The sequence below is a fragment of the Ochlerotatus camptorhynchus genome, unplaced genomic scaffold, assembly GCF_037179485.1.
Source record: "Ochlerotatus camptorhynchus isolate MF236.1 unplaced genomic scaffold, CSIRO-AGI_Acam_v1.1 ptg000240l, whole genome shotgun sequence".
Classification (NCBI taxonomy): domain Eukaryota; kingdom Metazoa; phylum Arthropoda; class Insecta; order Diptera; family Culicidae; genus Ochlerotatus; species Ochlerotatus camptorhynchus.
The window spans coordinates 1429893-1453357 of record NW_027040730.1 but is presented as its reverse complement, the minus strand read 5'-3'; the positions used below and the strand labels follow the sequence as shown (position 1 = coordinate 1453357).

Genomic DNA, 23465 nt, shown 5'->3' with positions numbered 1-23465 from the left:
ATGTCGAAAAAAATATCACAGCCCGCTAATAACATACCAATTTTGAATAGGTATAGGTTTCTATGGCGAAAAAGACTGACGAAACTTTGGCCGAGCTGTAAGTCATTCAAAGCAATTGATGGAAGTTGCACATGGTCAGTCAGTAAAATGTGAAGTGTTAATGGATTGCAAAAATCAATCAACATCAGTCCTCGAATTCTCATCTTCGGGATTATTGTAATACACAATGATTCAGCTTAGAACAAAAGTTGGTCAAAATTTTAATAGTTAATCAACTGCATAGAATACAATTTAGACTCTGGATTACCTGCAAATTTGAGCTACCGTAGAACCACGTTGGTTTGAATAGAATTTGTTATGCTTCTTGTTTTGAGAGCATTATGGAAATGGGATATCTGAGCATTCTGTTGATTTTCCAGAACGTAATGGCTCGTTACCCGATGGAATCAGCGGCGATAAAGTTGTACCATTTACGAAATTCGTTGGTTGGTGCAGCTGCAGGCGTGATCGACCAGAACATCATAAACAACAATGACTATGATGTTGCCTGGACTATGACTATAATGCTGCGTGAGCGCTACGAGAACAAGCAGGCCATTGCTGACAAGCATATCGATTGAAGGAAAGCACGACCGGTCAACGAAAACTCATCGACACATGTTCGAAGAACGTCGATGCTCTTAGAAGCCTACAGTTACCAGTCAACGGGTTGGGCGAGATGATGCTGCCGAATGTGTTGTCAAAGAAATTTGACATTGATGCCCAGAAGGCGTGGGCGTTGAGCCAGAAGGATAAATAACTGGCGGATTATAAATCGACGATGGTGTTCCTCAAAGAAAGGTGTAAAGTAGAACAACCGAAATAGCAAGGCTCCATCGGATGTTGTGTAGACAGTGCGTCCCCTGGGAAAGATGTATTCAAAAGTGCACAGGCTTGTTACTACTAGTGCAAAGTGCTCGTACTGTATTGATGATCCAGAAGTATCACGTTTAAAAAAGTGAGCAAAAGGTACACAGGAAGAGTGGTTCCTTTTTCAATTGTTTGGAACGGGGCTATATAACGGGAAAGTGCAGTACATTCATGTAAACGGTGCGGAAAACGACATCAAACGTCCCTACATGCAGCTGATTCTGAGGCTGTGGCTGGAACTTCTTCGGTGCCAGTCAACAACGGATCAAACGTAGATGCTGATAAAGATACGCTGCTAGCTACAGCATTTGCTTTGATTCGCGGAGCGGAAAAGCGAGTTATGCAGATCAGTGCTAGATTCTGCTTCGCATAAGCACCTTATCACGGAAGGATTGGTTTCGAAACTCGGATTGAAACTGGGGGCGAGGTTCCCATGCAGCGCTTCGAGGCAACCCAGAAAAAATCGAGCTTGCCGATCCCGGATTCATCGTTCCTGGTCAGATAGACGTCCTGATTGGATCTAGGCTTTTCTTCAAGTTGATCAAGCACAATCAGTTAAACTTGGCTGATTACTTGCCAGCAGTGCAGGAGACATCCCTTGGTTGGATTGTGAGTGGCCTGGTTCCTACTAACCCACTGGGCATTGGTGTTTCGCTATGTACGATGGTAACTGAGGATAGTATCGGTAAGTAACTTAAACGTTTTTAGCATTTCAATTCCTATGACGAAACGACAGTTCGAGAGCATTCTTCAGAAAATGCTTGCGTCGCTCATTTTCTCGAGACGTACCGACGAGATGATCACGGAAGATGTTTCGTTCGGCTGCCCTTCAACGAGTCGAAAGTGCAACTGGGCGATTCTGAAGAACCTTTATGAGCGAATATGAAGAAATGGGACACTTGGTTGAAATTACGTCTTCATCGACCGAAGATTCGACTGACGGTTTCTATGTACAGAACGATTTGGTCTCCATTCACCTGAAATTTCGAACGTTTCAGTACGCTGTGAGTGCAGATGTCCAGAAAATGTACAGGTAGGCTTGGATGGACGACGATTTCCTGCGAATTTTTGGAGAAGTAACCGTGATGAACCTCTGAAAGCCTATAAGTTGAAGACAGTAACGTATGGGCTTGCATCTTCGCCGGCAATGATGGCGCTGAGGCAACTTGCTAATGAAGAAGAAGAAATTTCCCCTTGCAGCGGAAGCTGTGAAAAAATCGTCTACAGTCAAAGATTATCTCAGATAATGCCAGCAATTTCGGCAGTGCGAATAATGAACTTGCGAAGCTTGTCAAGCTGTTCGAAACGGAAATGCATCAAAAGAGACTGAATGAATTTTGCGTTCAGTGAAACATCGATTGGTCTTTTATGCCTCCGCTTAGTCCGCACTTCGAAGGGATATGGGAAGCAGGCGTGAAATCGGTCAAATTTCAGCTCCGGCCGATTCTGACCGATCACGTTCATATGAAGAATTGTCAACGACATTTGGCGCAAATTGAAGACGTCCCAAACGATATGACAGCTATTACTCTGGCACATTTTTTGATCGGCCGGGCTTTAGCGAAACCATCGTACGAAAACGTCAAGGTCGGCAGGCTGTCTAGATGGCAGGTTCTTCAGGACTTGAGACAATAGTTTTGGCGGACTTGTTCGACAGATTATCTCCAAGAGTTTCAACGGGTTCAACGGGATTTCAAGGTCACCAAGTTCAAAATTAGCGCATTAGTGTTGATCGTGGACGATAATCTACCTCCACTTCAGTGTTGTTTTGCGGTGAAGAATGTGTGCTTGTTGCCGCTAGACGCAGAAGATGCGGCTAATCCCGAAACTATTCCGGAAGTTTGAAATTCAGTATGCCGCAAGGATGTAAAAAGGAACAATTATCGTTCTTTCCACTATCCAACTGTTACCGTGTTTTCATATATATTGCCTTCACACCTTCACTGTTTCCAAACTAAAGGTGCATCCAATGTTAATAGAAGGGAAATATATGAATCATTTTTAAGAAGGTCACGAGCGTGTTTTTTTTTTATTTCTGCAAACGCTGAACCCTCCGGTTTTTACAGTCCGCTTGACTCTTGAAGCTACAAAGGTTATCTTTATTAGCGAAACTTTCAGCAAGAGGCTTGTTCATCTCTTTAAAGCTACAAAGATATTTCATCCAGAAGGAAAACAGTTTTTTTTTTCGTGTTCTATTCGCTTTTTCTTCCACTCTTTCTGAACCATCTATAGGAGCTTGAAGCTTGTTCTTCGTCTTCCTCACCGGTTTTCACTTCGATTTCGTCCGGCAGATAATGGTTGGTGATATTTTTGAAGCTGTAATTGGGAATCGGGTGTCCACTTTGGAAAAATTTCCCAGCTTCGTTCGAGTCATTTTCTGAACAAATTGTGTAATTCACATCGTTACAATAGCCTATCTGAACAATTATATTTTTTTAGAAACAAGACTGACGTCTAATATCTGAAGGGGGTAAGCGGAGTACGCCGAGGAGTAAACATACAAATAAATCGATGAGCGTCGATTACATTTTTAGGTACATTGAGTTACTCGCGAGCTACTCGCTGCAAAAAAGCAGCTCAGAATAAAACTATCTCACCCCTTGGTTGAGGATGATCCTCTCCTAGACTTTCCCGAGTGAATCCAGCATATAGGCCTTTACTGCCTATACAATACAGGTGAGATGCAATTTGGACAGTGGTCGAGAGAGCTGAGAAGACGTCCAAACAGAAGCGGAGAGGAGATCGATATTGCGCCGTGATAACGATAGACATCAAGCATGCGTTCAACAGTGCAAGCTGGGAGGCCATTGCTGAAGCGCTGCATAGAAGGAGGGTCCTTGACTACCTGTGCAGGGTCCTGAGGAGTTATTTCCAGAACCGGGTTGTGGTCTACGACACAGACATCGGACAGAGATCGATAAGGTTCACAGCGGGAGTTCCACAAGACTCCATCCTTGGTCCAACGCTCTGGAACGGGATGTACAACGCCGTGCTAACGCTGAAGCTGCCCAAAGGAGTTGAGATCGTTGGTTTTGCAGACGACGTCGTCTTGACGGTAACAGGCGAGACGCTGGAAGAGGTGGAAGTGTTGGCGACCGAGGCGATCGACATGATTTGTAACTGGATGCAAGGAGTGAAGCTGCAGATATCCCACTACAAAACGGAAGTGCTATTGGTCAGTAACTGTAAAGTGGTAAAGCGGGCAGAAATCACCGTAGGGGAGCACGCCATAGCCTCGAAGCGTATGTTGAAATACCTGGGAGTGTTGATCGATGACCAGCTAAACTTCAACAGCCACGTCGAATATGCCTGTGAGAAGGCTTCGAAGGCCATCAACATCATGCCGAACATGCTGGTCCCAGCAGTAGATAGAGGCGTCTTCTGGCCAGTGGCCAGTCAAAGGAGTTGAGATCGTTGGCTTTGCGGACGATGTCGTCTTGACGGTGAGACGCTGGAAGAAGTGGAAATGTTGGCGGCCGAGACGATAGATACGATTGGTAACTGGATGCAAGGAGCGAAGCTGCAAATAGCCCACCACAAAACAGAAGTGATGTTGGTCAGTAACTGCAAAGCAGTGCAGCGAGCAGAAATTACCGTTGGAAAGCACACCATTGTTTCGAAGTGCGTGCTAAAGTATCTGGGAGTGAAAATTGACGACCGGCTAAACTTTAATAGCCACATCGAATATGCTTGCGAGAAGGCGGCGAAGGACATCAACGCAATAGCCAGAATCATGCCGAACAATTCTGGTCCAGGCAGCAGCAAGAGGCGTCTTCTGGCTAGTGTGTCCTCATCGATACTAAGGTACGGAGGTCCAGCCTGGATTGAAGCGCTGAAAACGAAGCAGAACCAAAGGAAATTGAGCAGTACGTTCCGGCTCATGGCCATGCGAGTCGTGAGTGCGTACAGAACCATTTCGATGGAGGCAGTATGCGTTTCGCCGGTATGATCCCAATCGGCATCACCTTGGCGGAGGACTACGAGTGCTATATGACGAGAGAAACCAGAGGAGTACGAAAAATGGTGAGAACGGAGTCGATGGCTAAGTGGCAGCAGGAGTGGGATGCAGCAGAGAGCGGTAGATGGACACACAGGTTAATACCGACTCTTTCGACCTGGGTGAACAAGAAGCATGGAGATGTCAACTTCCACTAGACGCAGTTCCTGTTTGGTCATGGCTGCTTCAGGAAGTACCTGCATGGGTTCGGACACACAACGTCACCCTTCTGTCCGGAGTTTGGGAGTGTGGAAGAGTCACCAGAGCACGTGGTCTTCGAATGTCCTAGATTTGATGATGTGCGAGAAGATATGCTCGTCCTTAGCACGGAGAATGTCGAGTGTCGAGAGGAGGGCACCTTTAACGCCGTCAGCAGAGCAGTAACACAGATCATGTCAGCGCTGCAGCGAAAATGGCGAGAAGACCAACTAGAAAGTAGTAATGTGCTCACACAAGTGCGAACTGAAAGCCGAAGCCGGCAGAACTCTCCGTCAGAGTAGGCTGAATCCACCACCGGGGATAACCGAGTAGAACGTTACGCTGGGAGCTAAATGGCTCACAAATTGGAGAGACGATCAGCGAACTGGAAGCGCCAATTAGCTGAGGTAAAGTGAGGTGCGTAATACACGCCCCCTCCGAAGTAATACGACAAGTGGTTCCGGGGGAAAAGGGCGAGGCGTCCAAGGAGGTTTTAGTGCGGTAAGAATCCCATACACCGTGTCACCGCGACAGTGCGCCCAGTCGTCAAGCGGTGACACGATGGCCTTTTTGAAAGTTTCCTCCTTACCAAAAAAAAACAAAAAAAAAACACACACACAAAGCAAATAGTTAGCAATTGACTTTCGTATACATTTTTAGAATAATTTTAAGAAAATGCTTCTTTATTAGTTTACTAATATGACTACTCTCATCAAATGTCCATGATTACAAATAATTTAATATCACATGACGATTAGCTGAATATTAATACAAATGCTTTCCTGTGAGACCTCACGCTTCTCTTAATTAATACATTCTGACTAAATCTACAGTAAACGTGACCTGAGGCGAATAGAACGAAAACCCTCCAACCACAATGGAATGTTAACTTCCATCGTCATCCTGCTTGAGAGTATTTCTATTGATCGGGTTCGTACAGTTGCAAACGGATTTCGATGAAATCAGATATTCAAAATATTCTATCGTTTGGTTCTAGCTTAACAGGTTTGAGGTTTGTGTCAGAAAACCGTAAAAATGAGGCATTCTAAAGCCAACTACTCGACATTACGGATTTCGTTTCAATAAATAATAAAATCAGCCTTATTCAGATTGTTGTAACCTACGCACAGAAAAGTGGTTCCTTATTGACCGGTTTGGGTCTGTATGTGCACTGAACTGACGCTTGCTGCACTGCTACTAGCTTGCACTGGTTCATTAGCGCTATCGGTGCTCTGCTGACTCAGAGAACCTTCAGTTACCGAGGGTAGATTTTCTGAAGATTTTTGGTTCGGGAATAAAACCGAATAAGCTGGTGGGGGATCTAAATCTTCGTACGGCGGCAATGATTGGACAGCTCCAGTTGAAATATTTATATTTGAATTACTAATACCAGACTCGAGAAAAACTGACGGATTTTCTTGTCCAGGCATATCCGCTGGTTCTGGTTTGTGGGTTCGACAACAGCATTCTAGAATTAACAAAAATATTATGTTAGGCAATTAAATAGAAATCATACTTTTCAGACACCTTACCCCACAAGCCACATACTAATAAAGCACCACCGCAAAGTAGCATTCCAAGAAACAGATACCCCCAAGGGCCATATTTTGACAGTCCCGTGAGAGTACTTTTATGCTGTTTAGTGGTAGTTTTGGTTTGAGTTTCTATAACTTCTATTCGTTTCTCTTCGCTAGAAACTGTGGAATCCTCTTTGGAAGGCATTTCGGTAGAATCAGTGTAGAAAAATGCCTTAAAAGTAGTTTGTATATATTTCTTGAACACCATTTCCACGGGATTATCCTGAAAAATAATTGCATTAGTGATTTAGAATTATACATAATGTGTTATATCATTACCGTTAGATCCTGCTCGTTCCTTTTGGAACACATTTCACTATCTTCATCGCTGAGTGCGTTCGCAGATGAAGGACAGTGCCGAATTCCATCACATGTGAGATCTTTGGAAACGCACAATAATGGAACGTCGTCCACCTCTAGACATGGATGTCGATCCTTTTCCAAGCACGGAGCACCATTACCTATAACTGTAACCAGTAACCTATAAGCTGGCTGATTGCCCAGGTGATTCCACACGATGTTCAATCGTCCTTGTAGGAGACGCACTGGTTCATCTTTAGAGCCAAGGGATTCCAATTCACAGGGATCCAATCTCCAGGGAGGTAGCACTTCACCATGCAGTGATTGGGACTAGATAGAAAAAGGGAAAAAAAAACTTTTTAAATTGCTAAATGTTCCTGTAGACTGGCATAAACTAGCTTTTACGTATGATTATTGCCCGATTTGGCTCAAATTTGTAACAAAACCTCAGGATTACATAGCAAATAAGTGGTACTATGGCGAGGGGGAATGATCATGTTTTATTCAGCATAATGGCGTCTGAAGTTCGAAAAAAAAATGTATTAAAATCCTATTTAATTAAAACAATTAACGAATTTCTTCAAAATCCCCATAAATGTGTATATATTTCCAAAACCGTTTAAAAATCTAAAATTTGTTGATATGATTGAGTTACTCTTGATAGTAGGCGTTCACTAACCCAATTTTTTTTACAATAACTTTAAATTTTGATTTCGATGTGTGTACTTAACTAGACTATCAACCTTGAAAAGTTCATCCTATTCTTTGTGTAATCTGACTAATAAACCAAAAATCAGAATGAAACACATTCTAAAATTTAGTTTTTTTTATAGCCTTTGCATCGAATGGACTTATGCGGGTTCTAAAACAAATAAACAAATTACATTAGCCTAGAACTGGACAACTTGTCTTAATATTGAGTGCCAATGTGCCAACAGACATGACTAGTTTTATCCTGCAACAAGAACCCGACCCGAACTCGAATTTTTTATAAGACTTTATTAGGGAGATAATAAGCCAACTGGCTAGTTCATCTCCAGCCTGAACTACCTGAAACTGATGATCGATGACCGGTAAACTTCAACAGGCACGTCGAATATGCCTGTGAGAAGGCTTCGAAGGCCATCAACGCGATAGCTAGAATCAAAGTAATATGCGTTATCGCCGGAATGATCTCTATCGGCATCACCCTGGCGGAGGACAGCGCGTACTACAGGCGGAGAGAAGCCGGAAGAGTACGTGATAATCAATTTTTTTAAATGTCCGGAAATGTCGGTTTATCGGCGCCGGTGGTGTAGTGGTAAGCGTGATTACCTCTTACCCCAGCAGGCCTGCACAGATAAAAATTCTGAATTTTAATAGTGATGTAAACATTAATTCACGCAAACTTGTATTTCATTTCACGCATCCGAGCAACTTGTAAACAATGTTGTTTACAACAATGGGTTTTTGTAAACAATATCTGCTATATTGCATGAAATGTCTCAGAACTTTACATGATGTATAATGTAAACGTATATGACGTGTGACGCTCCATTTATGTGCATCATATTGAACAGAAATTTACACAACTTTTTCGAACTGTGTAGAGTCCAAGTGTGGGAGCTGCCTCCCTGGCGTCGGTAGACAAGATTAACGGAAAAAAAATTAAGGAAAAATAAAAAGTCAGTTCATTACTGTAATTGATACAGAAAATCCAAATACATAAGGCAGGTAACCCTCATATTCAACTTTATGCATTTTCTCATACATTATTTTCAAATGTTCTGTATTGTAGGTAGTGTTATATATTACCACCGGTTTTAGTCTCTTCTTCACATCCCAGCTTAGTGGAAGGGAAATCGTGACTCGTGAGTTGATTTTTGTCGAGCCAACTAAGTACACCTTACATATAGGCCTACACAAAAGAATTGCATGAAGTGCAACGAAATAGGAAAACAATGTTGTTTACTTACTATACTCAGTGCACAGGAGTCGGTGATGTTGTTGGATTTTTTGCTGCCATATTTTTTAGACATGCCGTTTTGCTGCGATACTTTTGGGTTCGTGCTCACTGGTATAGGTATTCTTTGCAAGCGCACGTAGAAGCCGTGCGATTCTGGAGCGTGAAATTGACGCTTGCAGAACGGTTTAGTCTTGTCTGGAAGGAGATTCAACACTAGGCTCGATTGGGAGCCCTTCTCTTGAACGTACTGCAAACTATCATCCTCGCAAATTGATTTGTGTTCGAGTGAATTCAGGTTGGCATCTGAAACAAAACATAAGCGTAATGAAGACAATTTTTATTTGATTTGATACAAAATTTATTTCATGTGCAGCTGAATCATTTTGTTTGTGCCACACGTAATAGATCTGAAAAAAAAACTCTGACTGGTCAGTCTTTCAGTTGATTTACCCATGATTCAGGTAGTTGCAAAATGAGATGAACCTTTCTTTGAAACTATTTTCTTAGTAACATCTTTAGAGAAGTATATTTTAGATAGCAGATGATTCATAAATCAGCATCACATGAATAATCTGATTAGCATCACTGCTGTAAATGCTATCGACAGTGCCGCCGACTTACTCCGAGCAATAGGGGGGTATGATGGCATAGTAACACAGTTCGAAAAAATAGTGTGAATTTCTGCACATAAGTCGTGTAATGTTCTGAGACATTTCATAAAATTATGCAATTATTGTATATAAATGCCCATCTTTGTAAACAATATTGCTTACATTGCTGGAAGATGGCATCAGAAGTTCTAAAAAGTATTGAACTTTCTAGTGTCGTCAAGCTGTATGATACATGCCTGATGAAAATGATTAAGGATTTGGCTTTATTTTTCTCCTTAATGCCATATCTCCATAATTTTTTTTTTCATCGCTACTTCTCCGCTTCTAATTTTCCGAGCTGATTTAATTGATCAAACAAATATTCTTCAATTCACGAACTAATATACGCTTTGCTTCTTTAAAAAAAAACCTTTTTCTCAGATATCTTACAGATTTTGCCAGTGCAAATTTAAACAGACAATTTTACATATGCCATGTAAATCCAATATAAGTTTATTGGATTCTTATGCACTATTCAAGAAATTATTTTCTTAAACATTCATGCGCTTAAAAAAATTTCGCTCACTGTATACGTGTTCTAGCTAAATTTTTGTACTTGAAAAAACATTAAATCATTAAAGATCAAAAATTATCGATGGATTGATTTGATTTCTTTATTATAAAGACTTTCAGCCGTTGACTGGTTCGTCTCTGAAATTAACTATGCGAAAATGATTGAACAAGTATTGAACTAAAAATTAACAAAACGAGAAATAGAGCTGGATTTAATTGTCGATATATTCTAACAGTCCATGGAATGTTTGAAAACTATGAAAAAGACTGCAAACACTTTATGAGAAATTATTTAAAGCTAAGAAATTATGAAGTTTTTTTCATTGATATGTTTTTCATCGATCTTGTTTTCAGTGCTGAGCACCAATGCTACCGACGCCAGGAAGGTAGTTCCCATACCTGGACCCTACATATCGACCCATCAACTCATGAACCGGGGACCAACGGCTTTACTTCCCTTCCGTTATTCCTCAGAACATCCCTTCGGCGCTGACTGGGATTGAACCCAGGCCTGCTGCTGGGTTGAGAGATAATCACGCTTACCACTACACCACCAGCGCCGCTACATTATGAAGTTTCACTGAGGTTTATTTTAATTTTATTTTAATTATTTTAAGGAAAAAATTAAAATATTTTAAATTAGCTAACCTTAAAAAATATTCATTCATGTAATCCTGAGCAGTGAGCAAAAGATTTCCGTACTAGGCTACAGATAATTTTATATGTTTTGTTATTACTAAGCCCTGTTTAAAAATGCGTCAAACTCTTTTAGCACACAGTGCTGAAAAGTGTCACTTTTCGACACTCTTTATGTAACATAATCGCCTACTTTTCCTAACTAAAATAACAATGTCAAAAATACACTCTTTTGTGTGTAAAATAGCTATTTATCTAGCAAGTTTCAAAATGATGATTTGTAATTTTTAATTATTTCCATCTATATAGAACACAGTATTAACAGTGCCTGCATATGAACGTCCATGCGTATGATCAAAACATTCGAAACAGGTTGGCTACAAAATTTTCCGCACGCTATTGATTGCGGAAATAGCTATTTATGCAACAAGTTGCAGAAAGAAAAGAAAAATTCAACACAAGTCGTAGTTTATCCCACGAGGCTTTCCGATGCAGGATGCTGAAAAGTAGTACTTTTTAACACTGTTATTTTAGTTATGAAAAGTAGACCATTATGTTATTCAAAACAGTGTCGAAAAGTGACACTATTCAGTAATGAGTGCTAAAAAGTATTTATTTAAAAGTAGTATTTAGTTAGGAAAAGTAGACCATTATGTTACTCTACCACGTGATAAAAATAGGTATTATGATGCGGAATTGCAAAAAAAAATGTTTGCAACTCGTTGCTAAATTCGATTTTATTAGCACTCGTCGTAATTGTCTGACAGATATATCTTTTTGAAAAATGTTAATGATTTAGAATAAAATTTCTGTAAAATTAGGTAAAAGAAAAAAATCTGATGCGGTGAGAGGTTGAGAAAAATCTGGAAAGTACTGTAATAACAAAATGCAGACAATTTTGCTCTATAACTATGAATCTCCTCTATGAATGAAGGACTTTTCTTACCAAATTACGATAAGTGATAAATAGAAACGATTATAAATTACAATCCTATTCATTTATTCTAATTGACCTTAGTAATTTTATGATCAAAGATTGAGCAAAATTAATATACTTCCCCCTTGTAATTATTTGAGGAGCCAAAAGTTTCATTCCTTCTCTAAATTGGCGTTTATGGGTATAGATCAAAAAAATTACCATTGATTTACACGGAAACGCAAATTAAACAGCCTGTAACGTTAGGTGAACAGATTTTAAATTTATTCAAAAAAAACTTCAAGTTTTGCAATACATTTATGAAGCATGTGAACACTCTCCCTATTGGTGCGATAGGACCAAGCCCACGCTATCGAGTCAGATACAGAGAGGTTGTGCTGCCAATTGACCTACGCCAATTTAATATTGTGCTTATAAGACGATACTTTAGCGCGAAACGGTTTCGATGTCATATCAGTGACGCGAGTGTGGCATTGCATTGGATGGACTCATGTGGATCTTTTTACATGCGTTCTACTGAATATAGCTATTGATTTAAGCTCTACCTTGTGATGGTTTTTGACAGAAATCAATCGTTGGACAGAGTTGCTATCTTATTTCACTTATTCCAACCAGTTAGCTAATAAATGCTTATTTAAATAGGTAATGTGGTTTGAAGTGTTTGTCTATGGTCAGCTGATCCCATTCAATCTATTACATGCCGTCAAGTGGTAACATTACATTTCAATGACAAACGTTACGTATGGTGCGTGGAAGATAATTGCCAACTTGTGGAATACGCGTGTATTAGGGTGTATACATGCTTTTTAATTTTTTTTAAATTAGAATGCCATTTTTGTGATGTATGGTGCAATTTGCCATTTTTAGGGCTCAATTAAATTAAAAGAGGTTTTGAAATACAACATGCCGTTTTAGGCACTTTTTATAGTTATTATGATGTTTTGCGATTTTAAAAGTCATGTTTGTAATTAAAATTTAATTTTGGTGTTTCAAAAATATTTTTTTTTGCAAATTTTGACCGGTTAGACGTAAGGGTGTTTTTGTGGATTTTAAAAGCCAATTTGTTGATTTTAAGGGAACATTGGCGGTTTTGAATATTATTTTATGTTTTGATTAATTGGTTATCTTTATGTACGCAACTTTCAGCCAAAGGCTGGTTAATCTCTACTGGTTATTTTGGGGAGTTTTTAGGTCGTTTTGGCGTTATGCTAAAAAGCCATTGTTCCTTCAATAAACCGAGTGGGCTGTATGTTTACGGAAACTCGAGATCGAAAATACAACGCGTTCGAATCTAGCGAAATCAACAAAGATATAATTTTAAAATTCCTTGTGTATGGTATGGTATGTGTTAGGTTCCAACCTTTATTTACCTTTGGTATCAACAGTGCAAATTTTGGACAATTTAGCATTTTTTTGCGTTTGAAGGTCATTAGTTTGGGGAGTAACTCATCCAATGACCCACCGTCTTACAAAAAGAACACATATTTCTGTTTCCTTGCTAGAAAATGTTCCCCTTTCCATTGAGGAAATGCAGTGAGTTGGGATATGTACACCCCGTACACCTGTGTACATGTCGAGGAACAAGTCTCCCGAACTACACGATTTACATCACTGTATTTCCCTAGCACCAACGATAGATCACAATTTGGGACGCCTGGAGGAAGTTCTACACTCTCATGTATTGAACGATGCATTTTGCAGGCGACATGCGTATCTCGACTGCTTTCCAATTGGCATAATCGAAAATTAATTGTTCGTAGTTGGACAGTAAACAATGAAACATCGATTCTTCTGATTTGAACATGATGAACATTGATTTTTCGTTCTCCATGCGATATGTAGCACGGTATCTATATCCAGCGCTTTCACGAAATTTGCAATTACACCCACTGCCATGTACGAAGCTGAATCTAACTAGCGAACGAACCTCAGACAATGAGTAAGCACTGCAACAATAGTTGCTATCGAATAACAGACTATTGTGTGACCCATACCGATAAATAAATTCACAATAGCATTTGTGATTTTCACCATAATTTGTACTTTTCATTTTTTTTTTATTTCACAGGACAGTCGTCCTGGCATGAGAGGATCACCACAATTTATCCATGTAGCAATGTTTTCTTCTGTGACCCAATTCTCAGCTCTTACGGCACTGGGTGAGGATTTGAAAACTTCCATCAGTTTTCCTCAAGTGTTTTTACTTCACTTGAACATCGTGCATAATGCTAAATTTGTGCCTTAAGTTCTTCATGTCACTTGACTTGAAGTGAACTAAATAAAAATCATTAGAAATCCCGTTCCGCAAATCGCCAGAACGACTTTTCATTTTAATTACTTGAACTGGCTCAATTCATTGGCCTTTCAAGACAACCTTGAACAGACGTCGCATGAGCGTCTCGACACAGCTCCTAAAAGACAGATTGACTTCCCTGATTAAAAAATACCATACCCAAACGATAACCCAAATGCTAGAACTATTCCACAAATGGATTGAATGATACCCTGAACACGTCGTTAAGCAAACTAACTATACCAATTTTATTAGGGTTGCTTTGCTTTAACACTCGTTTAAATGTGGCCCTGGCCGGAGCGCGGAGAGTGCTTAGTACCTCTTTCCACCAGTAAACTGGACGCCGTCTGTTATTTGGCTCCAATTTCCTCGACATGGTCGTGTCACATGCTTTCACGAACATTTCTGTCAGCTCGTCCGTGTTCAGAGCCACGGGGCTCCTGCCCACACGAAGTGCCTCAACGAAAAGATCCTTGTCGTCTTTCACTTCCGGTCACAAGTTCTCGTCCTCCGTACTGCCACATATCGGATCGCCTGATGGTCGCTATGGCTATATTCTTCGTACACTCTCCATTCCATGTTTGCCATCAGCGACGTTACTGCTGAAAGTGACGTTGATAATAGATTCCTGGCTATCTCTGTGAAATGTGCTGCTGGTGCCTTCGTTAGCCAACATAACTTCCAGTTTTGTCAGAGCTTCCAGCAGACTGTGCCCTCTTGCATTGGAACATCTGCTTCCCCACTCCACAAACCAAGCATTGAAGTCTCCTCCGATGACTACCGGTCGTCGTTCAATCAGCTCCTAGGTAAGCTCATGCAGTATATCATTGAACTGCTCCATCGTCCATGAGGGGGGGTTTGCGTAACAACTACATATGAACATTAATTTTGGCGTTCACGAAACCTTCGTATGAGCTCGCAACCACTTTTTGAATAGGGTATCTGCCCATAACTTGTATAGCAGCCATCCCAGCTCTATCTACCACCCAGTTACCATTATCGGGAGGGACTCGATACTAGGCGTTATATAAATTCCACAATAGATCTGCGCTGCACAGCAAAAAATTAATTTTGATATCACATCAAAGTGGATGCGTTTTATCAAAAATATGGTGTAATATTACTTGCCAAAAAGGACCAAATTATTATTAATACAGTGCATGAACTGACATTACGCTGCTTTTACTGCACTTGTTTATTTTTGTGGCCATAAAAATTACATGAGATTTTCGACATGATTGAAGTGCATCCTCATGGATGTAATATTTAAATTATTTTTTTGCTGTGTGCTATTGCGAAATATTTTTAGATTTTTTTCTTGTTTTATCTAATGTCATTGAAATGCAGTACGATGTGTTTTTTTCTTTGCAAATGATAAAAAAAAATTTACTTAAAGTATTTAGTAGGGTTGTTTGTTGTTGCAATCTTATGTGCAATTACTATATGCAATTTACACACTGCCGTACTCTAAACTATGAATTCTATACTTTCATCTCCTCATCTATCGTATAAAAATTTCCACTTTAGTCTGTTATTTGTAATTAGCATCTTCAACTATGATTTAATTGATTTTTAACGTGTAACGGTTATTTATATTTTCAGCTGTTTATAAACTCGGTAAAATTGTACCGGTTACCGTGATCAGAATTCAGCGTGTAGGTGCCAATTTTTCCGTTATCAAAGCCCACGACGCCAAAGTGTCTGTCGATAGGAAGTAAGACAAGTTTATTTCAAGTGCAAACAATATTGACCAAAGCATGATGGCATGACACACGGCATATAATAATCACAAACCGATATCGAAAAAACGGAAGCACATCAGTTAGTTAACTGCCATAAGTAAAATAATATTGCATTTTTCAAACGCTAACTCCGCTCAACTGCCGACAGCTAGATGGATGTGTGGGTTGATGTTGTTGTTGTTGTTGTTGTTGTTGTTGTTGTTGTATTTGGCCAATCTCTTGTGGTGTACTACTACACCGATGCTTCTACTTTTGGGAAGGTATATGAACTCTGAATAATTTCCCGAGGCAATCAACTCCAGATTTACCGGTAGCAGATCATGCTGCATGAAACAAGAAAGAAATGTATTCATTGTAGGATTGGGCGATCTTTAGTAAAAGATCGATCTCGGAAGATTGATTTTGTTTACGGCACTAGAATCGATCAATCGATTTAATCGGTACCAAATAATCGATCTTTACTGGAGCGCTCTTTTCATCATAATGCTGAATTACCGAAATGCACCAAATACTGGACATTTAAATTATATATAAATATTACGTCTACTTTGCAAGATAGTTAATATGTTGATTCAGATATGTCATAATGCGTGATAATGAAAGAGCCAACATATCAAATTTACATTCTTAGCCCTATTTTATGCAACATCAACGACTATGATGATGCTAATTTTGAGGCAATGTTCATTAAATTTAGGTTTGGGGTGAAAGGAAATCAGTTTTTCGATGCACAAATATTACATTTGTTTGCTTCTTTAAAGAACGAAAAAATCGAACGGAAAGATCGATTTTTTACGATTTTTAATATATAAAGAATCGATCCTTAAAATCGAAAATTGAGATAAAAAAGATCGATCTCCCAAAGATCTATCCAAGATCGCCCAATCCTAAATTCATTGTGCTGTTGCTGGAGCACTGGAGCACACGTTTGTTCGGACAGCGGAACAAACTTAGGTAGGTAGTCGGCTGCTTAATACAATTCTCTTCCGAGTGCGTTTAATACATGTATACAATGAGCCAACGGGAAGGAGCTACTGATCAATTTGTGGCAATCAGTGTAGAACGTATCAGAATGGAATTAACCGTTTTTGGGAGACTTAAACAAAACTAGTTGGAAGAACGAAATAAAAATGTACTTCTATGCAGTTCATAAAGATTTTTTTTTTGCTAAGTAAGACCGGATAAGCAAAAATACAGCTCGTGATTCACTGGATAAAAATACATGAAGCTACGAAAAAGCAGTTAGGATTTGTCAACTTTTCCAAACAAACGAAATCGAATTGGCCAAGTACCAAGTCCGTATGTTCGATCACGATCGCGCCCTCTATTTTCTTCTTCAAAACAAATTATGTCTTAGCTTAGCCTGACTGCACATACCAATGGATGCTACTCCGTGATTTGATGAGAATCAGTGAAATTACAAAATTAATTAACTGAATGGGACTAGAAGTGAGCATTCATTCTCAATGTACAAGTTACAGTGACTCTATATTGTAAAGATCGTTTGCTACACTGCAGCATACCTGAAGACTACTTCACATTTCCAATGAAATGAAGCACTGATTTCCGAGATTTGTGTCATTTAAAGGTCGAAGTGGAAGTGCATATATAGCCTACGTGGTGGCCATTTGTGGACTCTACAAGGAATCACCTTAATGCAACTGGGTGATGTGTTTGAGTGTTAGTGTACTTTTTACCAGCCCGTTATCCGCCATACTTTTTCTACTGTTTACGCGAAAACAGAAGCCTCCAGCAGCAAATTTTGCCGGCGCCGGTGGTGTAGTGGTAAGCGTGACTGCTTTCTAACACTCCAATGGGTCTGGGTTCAATCCCAGCCGAGGTCGGTGAGATTTTTCTGAGGCATATAAAAATCTCTGGTCACGTCTTTCTTCGGAAGGGAAGTAAAGCCGTTGGTCCCGGCCTATGTGTGTTGAATGGGAGCGATATCCTTCGCAGGTGTGGAAGCTGCCTTCCTGCACATTCGATTGCCCGTCAATGGATGGTAATCGATGTCCGTCGGTGATTGGAACTAGATTGCGGAACAGAGACCGACGTCAAATGAAGGAATGAAGAAGAAGTAGAAGCAAATTTTACAAGTGAGTATTTTTTTTTAATATAGGGTAGAGCGCTACTTCGTCGTAATCGCCCATTTCCGTTCTATCGATCAGAAAAGATCAATAATATCATGATTTCACCGTGCACAAATCAATAATAAGTTTGTTCCGAAGCGTTAATTCATTAGCTACAACATAAATCCTATTACAGCGCATTGTATGAATATTTACGCTCATTGTTCTCTAAACAAAAGAAGCGCCCGTAGTGAATCCCCTTTTTCTAAGTTTATCCGTAGGACGAAGAAAATCTAATGGCGTTTCAATGCGTTTGAACGGAATTGAAACTCGTAGAACAAATTTAGAATAAAGAAGCAGTATTAGATTTTAGGCAATATCTCAATAATGTGTGACTCTTTATCAAATCCAACGGTACGTATAGAAAGGTGAATAAATTTAGAAGTTTGACAGAAATTTTCAATTTTTGTTAAAACCCGTTCAAAAAAGAGAGGTAAACCACGGGTTGTGCTTAGTAGGACGGAAATTAGATCAAAAACCGTATGATGTAATTAAGCACATTAAATATATTCTATATTCTAATTTTACTATTGTATAGACTATGGAATCAAATATATCATCAGGATCTGGTCACTTTGCTCAGCAAATTGATCGATCATCCTGCTGCTGGTCTATTAAGGGAATGGCTTCCCCCCGGACGTATTTTGATCCTGCTGATGGAAAACGGAACGTCCATGCTGAACGCTTAGTATCTGTTACTGTTGGAAGGTTCATTTTCATCATCCGGCAGAGTCACAATGGACCTTTTCCAATTGGCGAACATTGTGATCTGATCCAATGGGTTCGATCCTATAGTCCTATCCATCCCGGATGCATTCATTTCATAAAACTTTACACCACAGAGCTATCGAAGTCAATCGTAGAAGCTTCTACTGTCCAGATTTTACCAAGCTACGACCCACGGCATCGATGCATTGATGTGTTTTGGAATTTCTATTTCTATTGATAACTAATTCTTTGCACTCACTATTTTTTTTTTTCTGAAACCTTAAAGAGGAAAAAAAGCGGTGAGAGATCGACCAAAAGGGGTAAGAAATCGACCAAAAAGTTTGAGATCGCACATTTCGCCAAATTTGAAGTTTTTTACCCGTTCTTATGTCATTCCTTCAATAAATTTAGTTCACTTTAAATCCTCATTAATCGTATTGTGTTTCACATCGATCCTGAGGTACCAGGCTGTCCGCAGTTTGACAATTCCAGACGTACACTACCTTACTCAAAACGTGACCACGGGTGCAATTTTTTTCCGCCATGGTAATAATAATAATAACTTCTAAGCTTTTTGAATTTCAAAACCGCGTCCTTCTATGTTTTTTCATTGGCCCACAAAAAATGCCAAACTTTGCTTACTTTTCGGCCATTTGAATGATAACCTCCCCTTAAATGAGCCACATTATAAAAAAGTGTATTCATGGTCACTTATGGTATGGAGCATAGAAGCACAGACAAACAGACATAACACTCTCAAGTTTTTCATCGAACAAGCATTTAACGGTCAATTTAAAAGTATCGTAGTTGGTAGTACCGCCACCTATGGCGCGCATAGTCAATTGTTTGACGTTTACACACTACCGCCATCTGTTCAGCGTACTACCCACCACAGTGTACTCAACAAATGGCGGTAATGTTTTAGTTTTTTTTTTTTTTTTTTCTTTATTATAGAGATTTTTAGCCATAGGCTAGTTCATCTCTTAGTAATGTTTTAGTGACGGTGTTTTACAGTGAGAAATATTCAATATCTTATGTCTGTTTGTCTGTTATAGAAGTATAGCTATAATGCTATATCTATATCTATATAATCTAAAAAATCTAAACGCGCAATTATATATTATTTGCACCTGCGTCGTGCACAGGTTGCACATGTGGACGCAACACCACTGTCATTGAGGAATTCTTCTCGGAGCTTGACCCAATGACCTGACCACCTACACCGTACGACGAGGAGGAGGGAGACAACGCCGAAGGAATGCAAGTTTTCAATGAGGAACTCATAGCAGTGGCAAAAGGGTTGAAATTACATATAGCGCCGGTCCGGATGGTATTCCCAACGTGGTTTTGAAAACGGTCTTCCAGGCGTTCCCAGACATGATCAGGATGGTGCAGCAGAATCGTTTTGATGAAGGTCACTTTCCGGACAGATGGAAGATACATAAAATAGCGCTACTGCCAAATCCAAGCAAACCAATGGGGAATCCAGCCTATATGCTTGCTAGATACAGTCGGGAAACTCTTGGTTATCCAAAGAGCCTGATGAAATGTACGGAGAGTGAGCATGGATAGTCAAAGATGCAGTTTGGATTCCGGAAAGGTGGATGCAATTCGGACAGTGGTTGAAAGAGCCAAGAAGTCGTCTAATTAGAAGCGGAGAATCGAATTTGCATTGTGATAACGATAAACGTCAAGAACGTTTTCAATAGTGCCAGCTGGGAAGCCATCGCTGAGGCGCTGCACAGAATAAGGTTCCCTGACTCCCGGGTTCTGGTCTACGAGACAGACATGGGACAGTGGTTGATTAGGAACACGGCGGGAGTTCCACAAGGCACAATTGCTCCAACGCTCTCGAACAGGATGTTCAACGGCTTGCTGACGCTGAAGCTGCCCAAAGGTGTCAGGATTGTTGGCTTTGCGGATGACGTCGTCTTAACGGTAACACGCGATACTCTGAAAGATGTGGAAATGTTGGCAACCGAAGCGATGTAGACTGAATGCAGGGACCGAAGTTGTAGATAGCCCACCATAAAACGGAAGTGCTATTGGTCAGTAACTGCAAAGTGGTGCAGCAGATACCGAGGCGTTTCTGGCTAGTGTATCTTCGTCAATACTGAGATATGGAGGTCCAGTCTGGGATGCAGCCAAGCAGAATCAAGTGAGGTGGAACAGTACATTCAGGTTCATGGCCATACGAGTTGTGAGCGTGTACAGAATCATCTCATCGGCTATTAGCATCGGCTCGGTGCAAGACAACGAGTGTTACAGGTCAAGTGGCAGCATTAATGAGACACGGTATAGAGAACGGTAGATGGACACACAGGCTTATACCGATTCTCTCGACCTGAGTGAACAGAAAGAATGAAGAAGTAAACTTCCACCTGACGCAATTTTTATCTGGTTGCTTCAGGCAGTACCTTCATCGGTTCGGACAAGCAACGTCATCCCTTCTACACGGAGTGTAAACATGTGAAGGAAACACCGGAGCACGTGGTCTTTGACTGTCCTTTGAGGCAGTACGAAGGGAGATGCCTGCCCTTAACGTGGAGAATGTCGTCAATAGAATGTATCGAGTAAATTCTGTCGGAGCTGTAACGTAAATTGAGAGATGTGTAGTGATCTTGCAACGCCAGTTAGCGCTGAGTTTAAGAGAAGTACATGAGCACAGGAACCATTTAGTGCGTGACACGAAATTCTGGAAATTTCCCCTCTTTTATCGCAATTTTCTTACACGTTGTACATTGCCATAGATTTCTGAACCCCCACAACCCCCTTAGAGTGTGACATAACGAATGATTAATTTAAATGTAGTTTTTCATATTCCACAATCCGAGAGATGGGGTGGGGTGTATTGACGTTTGCATTGACCGCTTAATCAAGAAGTTTTTAAACTACTTTTTACCTCTTACTAACCATTAATGTTTCTCTGTTTACCCATGACCTTATATATGTAGCATTTCTGCATGTGAAATGGAATTTGCATTTTTTTTTTCTGTACTAATAGTTAAGTACATTGTTAAAATAGTCTCGTATTTTGCAGATACGGAAAGCTTAAAAAATATTCATCTCCAGTATTGAATCACCTCTATACCAGTTAATGAACACCCACATTTCACAATTATAATCACTTATTATACGCTCTCAACAGCTGCTCCATTAGCCATATGTTCCTGTCTACAGTTTGAACTTACTTCATTTCGCAATTATGCACCACTACACAGTGAATCCCAACAACAAAAAATCACCAAACGTTATATCCACACGAAAGAAGTTGCGATATGATTTCTCATGAAATGATCTCAGTTTCGTTTCGACTCTCGAAACTTTTCGCTTATTTCTTAATCCAATCTCATTTGAAATCACCGTTCCAGTAGGTTCCACTTTTTGCTAATTTTAAAAGAAGTTACACAAACACTGACTGGCGTGAGAAGGCAAAAAGTATCAATCACACGCTTTTCTTCAGGTTTCTTCTCGTGATCCTCTTAATGGATCAACAGAAAGTGGTACGACCTCTTTTTCGCTAGCCACTACCGTTATCTTATTACTTCCACTTTTAGTTTTCATTACAGAAGATATGCACTCTTTTAGTTTTATCTCACATGATACCCATCGACCAGTGAGCACAAACGTTCAATATGTTTTCTATACATTTTTCATCGAGGGAGAACCAGTTGTGGAAACCATAAATTATTCCAAGTTTGTCGCATATATCCAGAAGTAGGCAGTAGCAAACATCTCTTCAACTTACTTGTTAAGGCAGATGCACAGAACACCAACTGTATAAATAGCGTAAAAATAGACCAATGCACAACCATCAACTTGTATAGCACCATTTTGCTTTATATCTTCCCCTAATCAATAATCTCTTGAATATTGAGTATTAACTGTACACGAAACTGCTTTGAACGGAATATTGGCCGTTACTTTTTTCACCACTGTCAATCACATCGTATCGTTAGTTAGTCTCACTAATGCAATTGCCAAAATTGTATTTTACTGCGTACGATTTCAATAATCCTTGGGAATACTTCCACAAAACTTCATCAGAAACGTACGCGAGCGCTAACTGGAAAGATTCACCGCGAACACGCCGGGTATAAATCCACTTTAAGACTGTACCCTCTTCCTCAAGTGAGATATATCGTGGGCTGAGTGATTCAACCATCCAACGACAACTGAACAACACTCTCGCGTAAAATCAAAACACACCACGACGAACGAACAAAAAAAAGCAAACAACTACACTACTGGAAAGCGCGTGGGTAAAACTAACATCAGAAACGATCTGAACTATACCTTCAAAACCCCATTGGTAACTCGCGTTTGGAAGAAAGTAGGTACATACTCCGAATGTGATCTAAAAGGGGTGTGAGGAAGCTAACCAATACTGAATGATATGCTAACGGCACGCTCTTCTGGAACTTATATGTGGAAATATTTAAATCTATATTGTTGCTATCGGTCTTACACTTACAAATCTTTAATTAATTTAAATTTTTAAAAAATATATTGAAACCTTATAACTATAAAAAGAAAACATTCAATTGGATCAATTGGATCAATTGGATGATTCGAAAGCTCAAAGTGTTTTGATATTGAAATTTAGAAAAATAGCTTTTGTAAAGATGGTGTAAATTTTACCAAACGTTCAGACATTCAAAGTCTGGTAAAAAATACCAAAGTCGATAGTAAATTATAACTGTGAGCATTTCCAGCCCAAAACGCAAACCGGTTGGTCATGAGTGTTTCCGATTTGAATGAAACATTTCTCACGTGTTCGCTGCTACTAATGGTTGCATTTTTCATTTAAATATGATTTTTTCCTCCAGAGTAACTTTTGAAAAGGGCGTATAAAAAATGGATTATTTTTTTTTCAAAAAATCATAACTTGAAAACTATTGATCTGATCAAAATGGCATATGAGAAGAAGT

The 23465-nt window shown here is 39.8% G+C and overlaps 1 protein-coding gene across 1 annotated transcript; it reads right to left on the bottom strand.

Moving 5' to 3' along the window:
- Positions 1 to 5794: 5794 nt before the first annotated feature.
- LOC135704418 (uncharacterized) lies at positions 5795 to 22834 on the bottom strand. The gene is made up of 5 exons (XM_065225867.1): positions 22283 to 22834; positions 8937 to 9229; positions 6961 to 7311; positions 6637 to 6904; positions 5795 to 6572 (listed from the first exon to the last, which is right to left on the bottom strand). The coding sequence occupies exons 1-5, from the start codon at positions 22365 to 22367 to the stop codon at positions 6247 to 6249; spliced, it is 1323 nt and encodes a 440-aa protein (XP_065081939.1). The 5' UTR covers positions 22368 to 22834; the 3' UTR covers positions 5795 to 6246.
- Positions 22835 to 23465: the final 631 nt, after the last annotated feature.